This window comes from Mugil cephalus, chromosome 4 (assembly GCF_022458985.1).
Source record: "Mugil cephalus isolate CIBA_MC_2020 chromosome 4, CIBA_Mcephalus_1.1, whole genome shotgun sequence".
Taxonomy (NCBI): Eukaryota; Metazoa; Chordata; class Actinopteri; order Mugiliformes; family Mugilidae; genus Mugil; species Mugil cephalus.
The window spans coordinates 22,823,605-22,839,931 of NC_061773.1; the positions used below are offsets into that span (position 1 = coordinate 22,823,605).

Genomic DNA, 16,327 nt, shown 5'->3' on the forward strand with positions numbered 1-16,327 from the left:
GGTTCCGAGCGGCCGCAGCGCCCCCCGCAGGACGACGGGGAGCCGACAGCTGTCCCCACATTGCTCAACGCTGCACGGGAGTCACAACACATGACATGTCACTCATCTCTAGCCCTGCGTGGCAAAATGTTATGAACCGAATGTGGCCTGCCGTTTTGCCAAAGCTTTGGAATCACTGCCGGCACAAATGTGTGCCCCAGAGAACAAAACTCAACTAAAACTGAGCCAAAACTAATTTTGGAATTCCAAAATGTTGCCAGATCTGCCCCAAAGATAGGCCAAATCCCCCTAACCTTGCCAAAAACTAGCATAAACTGACCCAAAAGTATGTCATAGTTGAACCAAAATGGTGCTTTTTTTATTTAATTTATTTATCCATTAATTAATTTATTCATGTGGAAGCTGTGTCCCAGTATCCTAGAATCATGTGCTATTTGTGAATTAACTGTTTGTATATATAAAAAAAAAACACAACAAAAACACTGCATTTATTTTAAATTGTTTCTTAAAATTTTAATTCTGCTGGTGTCCTCCTCTCTTTTCTGTCCACAACCAAGTAAAACCACCTTCTCATGCCTACATGCACGTGTGGTGTCACTTGCCAGCCCGTGTTGGGTCACGTCATGAAGAATTGATGAATCCTGCCTAAAATGGGCTGAGCTGTTTTTTCATTCCTTCACTGTGTGCACTATCTTTGACTCGGCTCCTCTATTGGGACACCTTTACCTACCTTGGACTCCTATGTCTCCAGAAATCTACACACAGGAACCCTCTGGATTCTCTTAATCCTGAGTGAGGTGACATGAAAAGTACAGTCCTATCAACACCACCTGCTTCCCTTCCCCTGTCCATCCTTCCACATCCTCTCTCTCCTTTATTCCCTCCTATATTCACTGAGGTGTAACAGTGCCCTCACTCACATGCACTGAAATAATAAAAGATTCAGCTGCAAGACTATAACTGCATCAATCTCATATAATGCTGACATCCTGTGGTGTTGAACTGTGAGGACAAATGCAGACAAATGCAATGTCTGTGGAGGTGCTCAGTCGTCCAGCTCATGGTATAGTGTATCAAAAAATAAAAAAAAAGCTAAACCAGAGTAATGTGTAGTGGTTAGCACTGAGGCCTCGCAGTCACAGAAAGAGTTTACTGGGTTCAAATCCACCGATCCAGCCTTTCTGTCACTTTGCATGTTCTCCCTGTGTCTGCGTGGGGTTCTGTCCGGCTTCCTCCCATCGTCCAAAGACACGCTTGTTTAAGGTTAACTGGTGATTAGGGAGTGTGAATGAATGCTAGCTCTGCGTGGTTACAGAAAATAAATGAATGAAAGAAAAATATTATGATCCTTCATCCCCCAGTGGAGAAATGTACAGTGTCGCAGCAGCATACAGTTTAAAGGACAGTGCACGCAAGACAAGTAAACATTAAGTAATTAGAAAAACATATGTGGTCTCCTGGGATCAGGCCTGGTTTTACAGCCTCACAGCAGCAGGAAGGAAAAACACTCCTTCTCAAGGCGCCACTGCCCGGTGCTGTTACAGTGCCATGGAGGAGGTGAGTCTGGTTTTCCATCACATCCCCCCATCACCTATAACCTACACAGACTCAAGAGGGCAAGTGATCTTCAGTAAGTGATCGTAGCATCTAGCATCTACTCTGGCCTTTCCATCTTGTCCAAACACACAGAGAAACGATTCGGTGGTACTCCTTCACCTGGAGGACAAAGGACACTCCTCTGCAGAGGGTTAGCGTCTACATTTTAGCCAGAGAACGCAGATGGTAAAGGAAGCCATGTAACATATGTAAAACTGGAAAATCCCTCTCTGAACAGAGGAGGTGGACTGAGGATTTATCTGCCATCAATTCACATTTAAGTCTTAACTTCTGTCCCCGAGAAGTTTCACCTCCCATGCACGCCTGGAGACTGGAGACTCGTCAGAGCACCGGGACGGGGACAAAGAGTCTCCACCAATGACAGGTAAGTATCCAGCTGTTAACAGACCAGTCAAGTGAGTTTCTGACACCCACGGATGTTCCTTTTCTATCCCCAAGTGGCTTCTTGGATGAGTGGTGAAACGTCTTCTAGAAAGTCTACAAGTCCAATTGCCCTTGGATACATTTTTGGATAAGTCAGCACAATGTTTGCCACAGACGCTTTCTGACTTAATGTCAAATGACTAAAACGAAATATATCATAAAAAAAATTACATTTCCGTATGCATCAATATTATATTAACTGCCTTGAATGGCCTAAACTATGCTCGACAAAAGAAAATAACTTATTTTAGTTCCACTAACATGGTGGAGCTTATGACCTATACTGCAGCCAGACACCAGGGGGAGCTCTACTTGCTTTGGCTTCACTTTAGAGTATCAGTTCCGTAGACCATCTTTATCTGCGGTCTATGTTTGGATGTTTTCTGCAGGTCGAAGCAGCTGGTTCAGAGTAAACCACAACGGCACAGCAGCTTCTGACAACACGTTGCAAATAGGGTTTAAATGATCCTTCGGCTTTGGCTCAGATATCAAAGGTTTAAACCTGTTCTAAATGTTACACTGCCAGTAAGACAGTGACAGAACAGACTCGCAGACTCAGTGTGGTTACAGAGAAGATTTTTAATTAAAAAAAAAAAAAAAAAACTTGTCAGGAATAAAGCAGCAGCACAGCTACATCAGCTTTGGTAGTTTATAGAGCATTTCCAATTTATCGCAACCTTTTAAGATATTAACACACAAAGACTGAAGAAAGAAAGCACATTTATAAATAATATTTACTGTCACATGTGCCTACCAAGGACATTTTTCTGTTTAATTAATATTGTTAATACATGTTGGCATTCAGCTTAAGTTCACATCAAAGTGAATAATGTCAAAGACAATGTCAGAAAGACTCTAGTGTTAAAGAAAAGTGGAAGTTAAAGGAAATAAAGGTGCTGAATACATGTTTCCTCTTATTTAAAAATGAAGCTGAACACCTGCTCACCTGAAACTCAAAAGCTGTAGCTGTAGAATCAGTTAACAACCAGAGACTCGTACAACTTGAGAAATTGTTCAGAATATCCTGCAGGTGAGATCAGTGTCCTCAGAAATGTGCTCGACCCACATAAATATATTCCTAATAAAAACCAAAACTCCTATTGCCTGCGTTTTAGCTTTGGTTTTAGATGCACCCCGACCTGGATGACTGGGAACCTTCAGACATGATAAAGCTCTGAGATCTGAAAGGGGATTGAAATGTGTAGCAAGTGGGGAAACACAGACAAAACATCACTTGAAACTGTAACACTGCTCTATTTGTAAGTTTTTTTCTGTCTTTCTTTCAGTGAATGACTGATCAAAGATTAATCAATATGTCAAACTACGCATGATAAGAACAAGAGTAGTAACACGAGAAACATGCAGGAAAAAAACAATTCAGTTTGACAAAAGGACAAATAACAAAAAAAAAATATATATATATATAAGAAAAAGGAAATTCTAAATTTAGTGAAACTAATACAAAAAAATCACACACTTATTATCAGTGGTGTTGTAGAGGTCAGAAAATATAACTTCGAGTCGTTTGCAGTCTACAAAAACACACATCCGAAAACCTGAGGGGAACCTATGTAGGTTCATATACAGCTTATTTAGAATGGACAGTTCACAATTTGTGACAGGGACACTGATGAATGGTATAGGTAAAGATGTGTTTGTCTCATATGGCAAAAAGGCATGTCTCACAGCCAGAATAAAACCCCCTCCATAAGTCAGGGGTGTGATGATATCGCTACTGGGTCGTACTAGTGAAAAAACCTTTCAAGTAGTAGCTGAAAAAGAACTCATCCAACTTCTCCTTCATGTCCGTGATGTTGGCCTCGTCGCGGTAGATGCGTTGAACAAGAATGTCTTCTCTGGAGTACACCAGCAGATCGCACCACGTCGCTCCGGTCACCATCATCTCTCCTTGGATGTGCCAGTAGCTCAGGTGGTGCCTCTTCAGCTGTAAATCTCCGTTCCTGCTGAACACGAAATTGGAGTCGGCGAAGCTCGGCAGCATGACGCACTTGATGTGCACCAGTCCGAAGCGGTCCTGCTCGTTGGGGTCGTACACCAACCCGTGAGGCGCTGCCCCAAGCCACGGGGCGTTTGGGTGGACAACCAGACCGCAGGGATACCAGTTCACACACAAATGGCGGCAGTATTCCCGAAGTGCTTCGGTCTTCAGCTCCTCCTCTATCTGTGCCATCTTGGACCTGGGGGGTCCTTTCAGAAGCTTATATATCAGGTCTTCTGCATGTTTACGTCCCGGCTGAAGTTTGCAGATTTCTTTGAAGCGGTAGGTCAAGCGCATCTTCCGGTGCTCTTCTATAGACTCCCTGCATTCACGTGTCGAGAGCTCCAGATGATGTGCTGCCTCCCAGGTGATCTGCATGCTATTTACACGTTCATGGTCCTCAGCACTGAGCACAGAGAGGTCCGCAAGCTCCAGGTTGTTAATAGCAAGCGGGAGCTGCGGCCGAGGGGGAGCGTCGTCACAAGCCTTAAAGTCCTGACTTGATGGCAGAGGGAAATGATAGGAGAGAGGGCAACCTTTAGGGACTTGACCAAGAGCAGAGTCCACCAATTCTACATTGGACGTCAGGTCAATTGTTGTGATCAGAGGCTTCTTATCATCGGGAAAATCTATAAAGGCTTCCTTGAGACTTTCAAAGAATGACTGGCAGTCAGGTGGGGGAGGCATGAAAGGTTTGTAGGGCATGATCCTGTGAAGAGAAACAGGTTAGTGCTTTTATCTGTGGAAGAAAACAGGTACGACACATTCCGAGTCTCACCGCCCTTACCTAGGAAACTTCAGCATGGTTTTCTGCAGGGACGGGTTATTCTTCTGTTATTGTGTGGCACGATTTCCACCCAAGGAAAGAAAATATATATATTAAACACATGTAGTATGTTTCTAACAGTTTCAACAACAACTCAGACTTGCATTGTGAGGGGCTTGGTCTCAATCAATCTGAACTGAGCTTCGATTAACTTTTGAGAACTTCTACATGGTCATCAAAGAGAAACCTTACCTTCCACCTTCTCACAAAAGCCAACGCCTGAGATTTGCAAAGCAACATCTGGATAAACCTGAGTCATCAGTCTTTTGTTGAGGAATAAATGACGTTAAACTGGATTTGATGACCGGCCCATTTCTGTAGAGCTCTGCTGGAGCGTCTTCAGCCGAGGTACAAGCGACATTAACTTTGACGGACCTATTTGTTGGACTTAATGCAACAAAACTCTACTTTTTTTTTAGGAAAACACACAAAAACATTACAAAAATGTATTCTTCCATTGCGTTTGTCATATGGGGGATACATTGCTTTGTGTTTTTGTGGCCGCTTGAGGCACTATGTTTGACACCTATGTTCTAGGGCATTTTTTCCTAAACTTACATTCGTCTTTGAAGATGCAGGACGAGCTTGACGTTCCTGGTTCTCAGCTTCTGCTTCATCGCCCCTGAACGCTTGTGAGCAATCCGAACCTGCTCCAAGCTCTGAGAAACTCTCCCTCTGGTCACTGTTCTCTTCCTCATCTGAGAGGGTGGCTGAAGAGTCGGTGCTGTAATCCACTACATTAATCTGGTATAAATCAGCGATGCTTGTGTCTTCTTCCTTCGGTTCAGTTTTTACACAGTCAAGTACGGCCTCCCCGGGTACTTGTTGCTGCTCCGGTTCCCACTTTACCTCTGTTTCAATTAACTCTTCTTTGGGTTTTTTAGTCGGTGGCTCAGATACTTCGAATTCAAACTGGGAGTTTCTCTCAAACGGCCTCTCTGCGTGGGCTCCAGTGTGTCGACCGTCATCTATTGAAAGAAAACATTGTTAATCAACTACACATCTCCTGCCTTATTTTGAGTATAAAATGTCTGTAGACGTAGTACCTGCGCATTAAACTGTAATTCTTTGTAGGTACCAGAGAAATAAGCTTTGGATGATTATTACTAATGGAGCAGTAAAGCAAGATGATAAACCCTAACAATGCTAAATTACACTCATGTTGGATTTATGAGTTGTTATAATCGTCATTTAGTCTGTTTGGTTTAATAGTATTTGGTTTGCTTATACCAGAATATTTTATTTCCTTGGGGTTTTAATGCATCCATGCACCCTATTTGCTTAATTTAAGACTATTTAAGTAATAGTTGGGTAACAAATGAGTAGTTGTTCTGCAGAGGAAGGATAAACCATCATCATCAGTGTTTGACTTCGTTGCGACTCTAAAACTCATGTGCAGCATTAAACTAACCCTGGTAAAGAATGAAAAGACAAACCTATGCGGGTTAGCTTTAACTCGGGATTGATCACCATGTGCAGCGTGCTCCTCAGGCGTTTGTTTTCCTCACAGCAATCCTCCAAGATACTTTCAACTTCTCCAAATATCTCATCGAACACGGCGTTGAGGCGTTCAGTTAAAATGCCCCTTAAATGCTGGACCCTGCGACGAGCCATTTCCAACAATGTTATAAACTATGGTAATAATAATAATTAAAAAAAAAAAAAAAAAAAGGTTCTTGCAGACAGAGCTACAAAAACAGAGCCGGGTATGGCGATTCTTCTTCGTTGAATTTTAGTGGTTGGCATTTGTTACATTAGCGCCCTCTTCAGAAGAAGAAGAAGAAGCAGAAGAAGCTGTGGACAGAACAAGCTCAAACAGGTTATTGTGTGTTCAGACTCATCATCTGCACTGATACATTCACAGAAAATGGCATCACAAAGCATACCAGATTTGTTACTTATATAGGTTGCACAGATTACATATAAAGGTCAAATTCATTTGGGTAACAGCACACAGGAGAGTTAGAGGGGAATGAAATAGCGAATGGATGGAGATGGAGGTGGAGAAACACGCAGTTCAACAAGGGGAGGTCTTGGTGGTATATTTCAGCAAGAAGTTAATTGGGAAACATGAGACAGATTTGTGTGAATCTGGAGAAGAGGAGGAGAGTGTTAAACATTTTATTTGCAAGTATCAGATGTACAAAACAAGCAGGGGAAAAACAGGGCCGAGTTAAAGAAAATTAAAGAATTGCAGTGTTTAATCTCAAAAATGTATTGAGGAAAGAAGAAATAAAATATAGAGCCTTGTTTCAATTTTTTAAGAGAAATGGGAGTGATAAAGAGAATTACAGTGGTGGGAAAAAAAAAGTTTTTGGACACCCCATGTGAGATATTGCATTAAGAATCACTGTTCAAGGGCAATTACTTTTAGTACCAAAGCCATTAAAAAATAAAATTGATTGGTTCCATTAAAATACTTAAGGCATTTGGAGTATTGGGCCATTTTGGTTCCAGTGATCCACTAATGAAGGTGCTGGTTTTATTAAAAGACACAAATTATTATTATATAAAACTAGCACATTTTAAAAAGTTCTTGTTTTAGACGGAAATGTGTAAAAATATGATCCTAATTCAGGAATTGATGGTTTATTAGATTTTGTTCAGTTTTAAACACATTCTGTGTTATTTTTTGACTTAAAGACCCCTTCATGGTCTACGTCACAGTGATGTCACGTTGTTAACTGGAGACAAAACAGAGCCTGAGAAGTCTGAGGTGAACACAATCACTTTCAGCTATGACAATGTCCTCTTGCTGTAGTTTTTGGTGCCAAAACCGAAAAATCAAAAACACTAACTTGAAGTTTCTACACATACCAGCCACTGCCACTTGTAGACAGCTTTGGTTTGACTTTGATGATTAAAAGAAAGGAATGGAATGAGACAGTCAACAAGGGACACACTTCTTATCAGATAAGATTAATATGTAATGAATCATCAGTTTCAGCCTTGATAACTATGAGATATTATGAATTGGAATAACTCTTGACTGAAAATATGTTAAGTTAATATTTTTCCATAAATATTTCATGATAATGTTTGAGATTGTATACAATTTTACGGATGTCCGAAACAGTTTTTCACTACTTTTTTGTTTATGTTTTGTTCCCCCCTACACTCCCAGCACAGTAGGTGGCGGTAATGCGCCTTCCTCGATTAGATGCTACCCGCCAATAAACAAAGAGAAGAAGAAGAGGAGGAGGGGGTGGGAGCAGGCAGCTGGGTGACAGCCGAAGTGAAACACTCCCCCAGCAGAGTCAGTAAACTGGATCAAACGGAGACATTACTGGACAAGTCGATGGAAACGTAGTAGGACTAGGCTTGTGAAACACCCGCTGGTAACGAGGAAGAGGGGGGAGGAAGCTCGTGTCGCTACTTTGAACCGACGCTGTGTGGATCTGGTTCCGAGTGCTGTTATCGTCGGAGCCAAAACTTATTATTAACACTGTTGCTTCGAGTTTTTAGCATAGGTGGACACCTAGCGAGCAAAGCTAAGCAACACCGAGTGTTTACGGTCCCCACCACCACCACCACCCCTCACACCCCATCGGATAGCCCCGATTTCTGCAACCTGTCAGGGTACCAACAACACGTCAGGTGGTCGGGCTCTCGGTAAAGATGGGTGACATAGACCCATCGACATCCCGTGCCTTCCAGTCGGAGGTAAGTGTTTTATGTGGGTGTTTTGGCAGTGAGCGGTTTTGCAGGTGTAGCAGCAGCAGCAGCTGGTTGGTTGGTTGGTTAGCCTTAGCCCCCTAAGCTAATGTTGACACAACGTTACGATAGACGTGTGGGGGGAAAAATAGAAAGAAAAAAAGTTGAAACACGTTAAACATTCAGACGAGCTCTGGTCAGACTACAAAGTTTTTTTCGCCCAGACGCCTGATATTGAGTTGGGGTGTGTGAGTCATTGATGTTACTTCAAGAGTGCACTTGGTTCGAGCTAGCTAGCTAGAAAAAAATCTTGGCCTTCGTCCATCGTACCTCTGTATCCACATTTCTCCCCCCAAAAAAAAACAAAAACAAAAAAAGGGAAATATTTTTTTGAGGTCACAGGACATCTTACCGATATTTGTTCCTGAAGTTAGAGCAGGAAAGGGTAAAATGGCTCGACTTTCATGGGAGCCTGGAATATGTTACAAAATCATCTAAAACTCGAGGAGCAGATCTTATTTGATATTTTTTTTTTTAAATCTATGTAGAAGATCTGATGGGTTGATTTAACTGTCTGGTCATGGTTTAACTAGTGTAGGTTCCTTTTAGCGTGATCATCAAGTGACTCGTGTGTGTGAATTGCATTCCTGCTGTGTGTGTTTTCCTGTTGTCTGTATGCTTTTTTTTGTTGTTTCTCTGTCAGTAACTTTGTGTTTTGGATGCATTGCTGCATATCTTGGCCAGGTCTCTCTTGAAAATCAGATTTTTAATAGTTAAATAAAAGCCTTTTTTTTTTTTTTTTTTTTTTAAAGAATAGAGAAAACATTCCTTCACCATTGCGGGGAGATGCTAACATTAGTACTGGCTAATTAACCCTCGTATTCACGACATCTCCGAGGGTCCTCACTTAACAGTCACTGATGCTTTTATGGATTTCTGTCACTATTTTGTAAACGATAACACAATTGTGGCTCCGCTGTTTTTGTTTGCTCGTTGAATTATACTGACGCTAGCCCCTTAGCACCAGCTAGTCACTTAGTTACCGTACACCGCTAGCCCACCAGGCTACCATTAGCTGCCGTTTTTAGTTTGTCAATCGGTGGGGGTTGGTAGTAGTGGTGTGCGATGCCGCTACATTTGGTATCGATCCGATACCAAGTAAATACAGGACCAATATCACCGATAGCGACACCGATACTTTTTTTTTTTTTTTTTTTTTAAACACCTCAGGCGAATGTATCATTCATTTTAATTAATCTAAATGAATTTTCAAGACCTTTAAATGTTTTTGTGATTTGGATTATTAATCAGTTAAAATCTAGTACATAATTTGTTCAAAGATTAAGTGTAACACGGATCATGCATTACGATTATATATTTACACAAAATGTTTTTTTTTATATAGGTAAATAAAAAGATGGTGATGAAAAACAATTTTTTTGTTGTGGAGGGAAAGTTTGGTACACTTTCAGGAAAAAAAGCAGAAAGAAGGGCACACTCTGAAAACTCTACCTCAAAAAGCGTTTGTTTTCATAAGTTCTCAAGTAATAATTTTCTGTTGTTTCCAAACTAAAACATTTACTGCGATAATAAATTATTTTATTATATATTTGTTTGCATGCCTGATGGTTGTGAGCTACTCCTTCTCAGGCAGAACTTTAATTAGCCTATAATCCCTGAGTTCTCATTTGTAGGACACTCCATTTTTCTTTAAAGGACCTTGTACCCCCCAAAACTCTCCAGTTTTCCTCGTTCCATTTTCCTGTCTTTTATTGGGTCTCGTTTCATCGGTTAACATAAATATTTGTATCTGTGTTATATCCACATTTTAAGGGCTCCCTAGAGGGAGGTAAAGCGGATCATTATTTGTTATTGTTTCATCTTTGTCGTTAGATAATAAAGACGCTTGAAAGAGCAGAGATATGGACTCATTTCACCTTCTTAAAAAAAAACGAAAAAAAGAATAACTAGTAAATACAAAATAATTAATTATCGCAGTAAATGTTTTTGTTTGGAAACAACACAAAATTATTACTTGAAAAAAAAATATTTTTGAGGTAGAGTTTTCAGAGTATGCCTTTCTTTCTGCTCTTTTTCCTGAAAGTGTACCAAACTTTACCTCCAGAAGAAATATTATAATAAAAAAAGTAAAACAAATTTTTTCATCACTATCTTTTTATGTACCTGGATATTCTCTGCCAAACTGAAAGGCTTCATCCAATGAGCTCTGTGTTTTCTTTTCCCTGATTTTTCATGTGCTTTTACAAGTTTGTTGTAACTTACAACCTTTTTTACAACTCGCAAATAACTTGCTGTCGTTACATTTCGACTTTGCGTAGGAGAGAAGCTGAAACCTAAGTATCGATCTCATTACATACATATCGATCAGTATAGATAACAACGTTGGTATCGATATTATCGGTATTCGGATCGATCCGCCCAGCACTACTTACTTTTTTCTTGTGTTAGTCGACATGTTATTTAGTGTTACACAGTTCAGTTTTGTTTCGTGACATTGAGCGAACCCCGAGTATGAATGGTCTGATGCAGCTAACGTGTTGACTGTTTTCTTCAGGGCTTCAGTCCGCCATACGGGAGGAGGAGGACAGTAGAGGATTTTAACAAGTTTTGCACTTTTGTCTTGGCCTATGCCGGCTACATCCCATACCCCCAAGAGGTAGGTAAACAACACCCTCAGTGCCCTTACACACATCACCAAACAAGCACCTGCGTTCTTAGACTGTGTTTGTGCTTCTTTTAATGTTATTGTGGAAGCTACTGTTGTTTTACACAGTTGATGTTTGTTTCCACATGTACACAAACCAACAAAGAAAAAGTAACACCCTGGTTATGTAGAAGGACTCATTTAAAAACCCACACACTCTATTCATTGGAGTCATTATGCGTTTGATAAACTGATGAAGTCAATAACAAATATATATATATATATATGTGAATTATTGTGGATAAAAGTTGATACAGTTGTTCAGTCTGTGAATCTGTTTGTTGACATCTTGTCTTCAAGTTAAATTGCTTGGCAAGTTGTATATGAAGCGTTAAGCTTCCTTTGAAGTTAATCTTCTGTTTGGATACAGGGAGGGTGATATGCAGACAATGAGATTAAGTTAAACATGTTCTTTGGTCTCTGGAGTTTAAAGTGTTAAAGTTTTGCACGCCCTTTCACGCCCTTTCATGGTGTAGCCTATGACTCCGTTGCCTCCTGTCTAGTTTGCTGCCTTTCATTTGCCGTCTGTCAGATGATTTAGAGCCACATCAGCCTCGACTGCTCTTTGTCACCTTCGTAACTCGACCCTTTACTCGTAAGAAAAAAAATCTGATCACAATGTCAACTCATTTCAATCCATGTGCCAGCTTATGTCATATTTCCACACAGTTATAGTTAATAAAAACACTGAAGCTGTGCACCTCTAACCAGGGTGTTGGATATTCTGTCTGTTGTTACACACATTATTTATTTTTTCCAATTTCAAAGTCTCATAGATGTGATTCATGCACTGGGTGTTTTTGCTACTCTGCAAGTATGACAGAACATTGCCCGACAGTTCCTCGCCCTTAATATAATTTTATTTGAAAACATAAACCGTGAGTCCCTTTTTTTCCCCCCTGTTAAAGTGTACTTACTTCTTTGCCGTCAGCAACAGGGTTCTCTAGATTTTGCGCCATTTCTTTTACTCTGAAGCTTTAGATAATCATATGAATGACCAGTTAAAGGTTTGTGAAGAATTTTGAAACTGAATCTCAGTTCTGTTCTGTTAGTCTGAACTCCCCCTGCATCTCCGTTTGTTGTTACAGGACTCTCCTCTGCGTAGTAGCTCCAGTCCCCCCAACAGTACGGGCAGCACAGCCGACAGCGACGGCTGGACCCCAGGACCCCCGACCTCATGCCCCCAGCGCCCTCCCAAAGTCCCTCAGGACAGGAGCAGGAAACGTCCCCAGCCGGGACCCATGCTCTCCAGTCACGGCAAAAAGGATGTAGGTTGAATCGACGCGTTCATCCACCAAAATACGATCAACACGCGGATCTGGCGTCATTTTAAAATGCCTATTTTCTCTTCCGCAGCACACAATCACCACGCTGCATCCAGATGATCGCAGAAAAGTCGACAAGCTGAAGAAGAAGAAGCGGAAAAAGGAGAGGGAGCATCAGTCCGGCGAGGAAAGCGGGGCGCAGCAGCCTCACTCGGCAGTCTCTCCGCTGCCGTGCCCTCTGTCCTTCGGCGGCCGAACAATCAAAGAAGAACCCGAGGATGATTTCAGGATCCCCCTCCACCCCCCGTGCCTGCCCAGCCCGTCCCCCTGCAAGGAGGAACCTAAGGAGGAGCCCAAGGAGGAGCGGCGACACTGGGACGGCCGAGACCTCGAGGAGGGGGTGGTAAAGGTTCAGAAGGTGGAGGGCTTTTCAGGAAACAGGACGGTGTTCCGCCAGGGGAAACAGGTGGTGTTCAGAGACGAAGACGGGTCGGGAGAGGACGAGGACATAATGGTGGACTCGGGTAAGATCTCGCCTCGATACACATGTTTAAATGTGATTAGCTACTGCAGGCGTATGCACTCACTGTACGCTTAATACAACAGATGACTACCTCTGTATTCTGAACATGTGCCACATCCCACTTAGCAACAGAACCAGAATTTAAAACCCAACAAACCATGATATCCACCTTATTTCTGTTGTTTTATTTTGCTCATTCAAACGTGATTATATATTTATATACATATGAATACTATTTGTTTTATTAATGTTTATTATTATTATTATCTTGGTCATTACTCACAAAAAAAAAAAAAAGTCAAACACAAAGAGCGACTGCTGATTGTTTCGCGTCTCCCGTCTCCTCAGACGATGACTCATGGGACCTGGTGACGTGTTTCTGCATGAAGCCTTTCGCCGGCCGGGCTATGATCGAATGTAACAAGTGCAACACCTGGATCCACCTGTCGTGCGCCAAGATCCGCAAGAGCCACGTGCCGGAGACGTACGTGTGCCAGAGCTGCAGGGAGATGCACGGAACCCCGGACGCCCGCCGCTCCCACCGCTCGCGCGTGGGCCCGCGCAAACATCTGCTAGACTGATCCCAGGCCAAAACCCTGAACTCTGACCCCCCCTCCCCTCCCTCCCCATCTCCCACTGCTCCTCCTTCTCACCCCTCCACCTGCCCGGACTGACCCTTCCTCACATTCAGGTCTTGCACCCCTTCAGTCTCTTGCCCCCCCCCCCATGAACCCACATTTTCTACAGACACTTTGATGGACCTATCCCGAGCCCCTCTCCCCATTTGAAAACAGTTCTATTTTAGATGACTACGGTTTGTTTCTGCTTCCTACAGACTCGTAAGTGCGTAAGGCAATCACTGACTGGATATCTGTCTGTAGACGACGTTAGCATAGCAGCAAACCGCTACTGTTGGGACTTCGGTGTCTCGTGAACACTGGAAACATTTGAACTGCCATATTAGAGAGAATGTCCTCACAACTGCCACCCACTATGGTGCATGCTGGGATCCGTGGGCAAGATGGTTTGCACTTTTTCTCACTTTTTTTTTTTTTTTTAATTTTTATTTTTGGATCCACCTATGGCCTGTCTGTCATAGAGACAGGCATGTCTTTCTAATTAAACTGGATTTGATTTCTCTATGATGCCTCTATTAATGTTACATAATTAACCATTTAAACAAGTTAAGCCTTGTGTCGATTGCTTCAGACGGTGCTATAGTATTAAACTGAGGTATAATCCAATAGAACAAAGATGTACGATAAGAGACTAGAGTCTGCATCTGCTTCATCTGTTTGTCGTTCCGTTTTGTTATTTAAGACATTGTGAAAGAATATCATTGAGGCTATACGCCCGTGCTACTAAACCAAGCGCTTGTTCTCCTCCCTTTTTTCACTTCACGAGCCGTCTTCCAACCTCGTCCGTTCGTCTGAATCAAGATGTTACTCGACCGCAGCTTTCACCCTCATACGATAAAGTGTTAAAACAGTGTTCTTATCTCGCCTGAGTTTCGTTCCTCAGGAAGAAATTGTTAATTAAAAGCTCAAAAACAAAAAAAAAAACAAGCTAATGGACGAGAACATGATGTATTTCCCGTTGCCTCGGTGCGTTTGAATTTCAGCGGCGGATTTGTGCACGAGCACTCTTTACTTTTCAAAACCGTCACTTGCCGTTTCCTTTAGTTAATGGTTTTCGGAGTTTTCAGAGACAAACGTATTTATAAAAAGGGAACTCTTTGGGCCGTCCGGTTGGAAGTATCACCGAAAAAGGAAGCTACGATGAACTGGAATAGTCCGGTGGAAGTTATGCATGTCGGTTTTTGTCCGAGCGAGGGCGCTGGCGACGCATGTGCTGCTATGGGTTGACTAAGCTCCGTGGCTTTAGGTCTTTTGTAGAAGGACAAAAAAGACATCTGCCAAGTGTCACGGTTTGTTTGTTTGTTTGTTTGTTTTGTCTCTGGAGCCTCAGATCAGAAGAACAGATCTCTGTCCCTTATCAACGCTCACTAGCCGCAGTATTGAGTTTCACACAAAGAAGCAGGTTCAGCGGAAAATGTATTTTTGAGCATTTTTCCATAAAACTTACTTCAGTTAAGAAGAAGAAAGATTTGGAGAAGGAAGATTTGTTATTCATGTGCCATCTGCTGTTGGGCCTGTCTGTCGAAGGCTACGTGTACCTGATTATATATAAAAAGCCATAACTGTAAAGCGACAGATTTTTAGACTCAGAACTTTGGATTTTAGTCCAGGATGAGGTTTTACAATGCAGAATCAAAGACTTTGACCCCCACATTTACACACACACACACACACACACACGCGATGAATGTTTGGTTTGTAAAGAACACAAGACTTTCCAAGAGTTTAAAGTGGTTAAGCTCATCTGTGCACTCTTGTCTTCTGGTATTTACAAATGTCGGTTAACTGGTTTCTGCCCGGCAACCACCGTCAAGTAGGTCGTGATGTTCCATGACTTAAAAAAAATAATAATTTCATTTGCTGTTTTGTAATGACACGCATGTCTTGAAAGAGAATCTGAAGACACCTTCAGGCACAAATTCTTAATTTTAGTCTGCGTCTTAAAGACATTTGTGTAATTAATGTTAATGCTCATAGTGATACAGCTTGTTTATTCTGATCCCGGGTCGTCCTATCCCCATACTGAGAAAGCGTTGTCTGTACTGTGGTGCAAACTGTTTCTGTGAAACTATTGTAAACTATTGTAAATAAAGAGTTACCATTTTAATTTGTATTTGTGCGTCTCCGTAATACCCCACCCCCTACGTTTGTGTCCTATCTGGAAGCTCTTGTAATGAAAATCCACATCCGTTTCTTTTTTCTTTTCATATTTATTGAAGTCATTACAGGACAGGACAGAGGTTCCTCAAACATACATAACATTTACATACTAATGCGAGTCCGCTCAGATGAGGAATGTAACAGCAGGGAGCAGTCTTTGTGTCGGCCTCACGGGGGCACTGGAGCAGAGGTGACCCGGCCAGGCCGGACGCTGAACGGCACATTTAAACAACAAAAGGTAAAAGGTGAGACGTGTGCAAGAAAGAGTCGGTGCAAAATGGCTGACGCAACCGTTACCTCGACCCCCGAGGACGCTTTAACGGATCTCACTGATGCCCGTCTCTGCAGACATGGGCAATTTATTTACTTATTTTTTTACAATTAAGCCTACGCGTGCACACACACACACCTTGTGCTCGTGAAGGTTTTTTCACAGCAATGGAGAAGACTGAACTCAAAGGAGGACCCCATTTCAACTTTTAAGATTCAAGTTAGTA

The 16,327-nt window shown here is 42.0% G+C and overlaps 2 protein-coding genes across 2 annotated transcripts; one reads left to right on the top strand and one right to left on the bottom strand.

Annotated features, from left to right (window-relative positions):
• Nucleotides 1-2,613: 2,613 nt before the first annotated feature.
• LOC125006161 lies at nt 2,614-6,593 on the bottom strand. The gene is made up of 4 exons (XM_047581937.1): nt 6,302-6,593; nt 5,424-5,833; nt 4,827-4,870; nt 2,614-4,748 (listed from the first exon to the last, which is right to left on the bottom strand). The coding sequence occupies exons 1-4, from the start codon at nt 6,477-6,479 to the stop codon at nt 3,773-3,775; spliced, it is 1,608 nt and encodes a 535-aa protein (XP_047437893.1). The 5' UTR covers nt 6,480-6,593; the 3' UTR covers nt 2,614-3,772.
• Nucleotides 6,594-8,066: 1,473 nt separating this feature from the next.
• Nucleotides 8,067-15,777, top strand: phf13 (PHD finger protein 13). The gene is made up of 5 exons (XM_047584194.1): nt 8,067-8,528; nt 11,095-11,196; nt 12,333-12,512; nt 12,601-13,033; nt 13,381-15,777. Exons 1-5 carry the CDS (start codon nt 8,484-8,486, stop codon nt 13,611-13,613), a joined length of 993 nt encoding a protein of 330 aa, XP_047440150.1. The 5' UTR covers nt 8,067-8,483; the 3' UTR covers nt 13,614-15,777.
• Nucleotides 15,778-16,327: the final 550 nt, after the last annotated feature.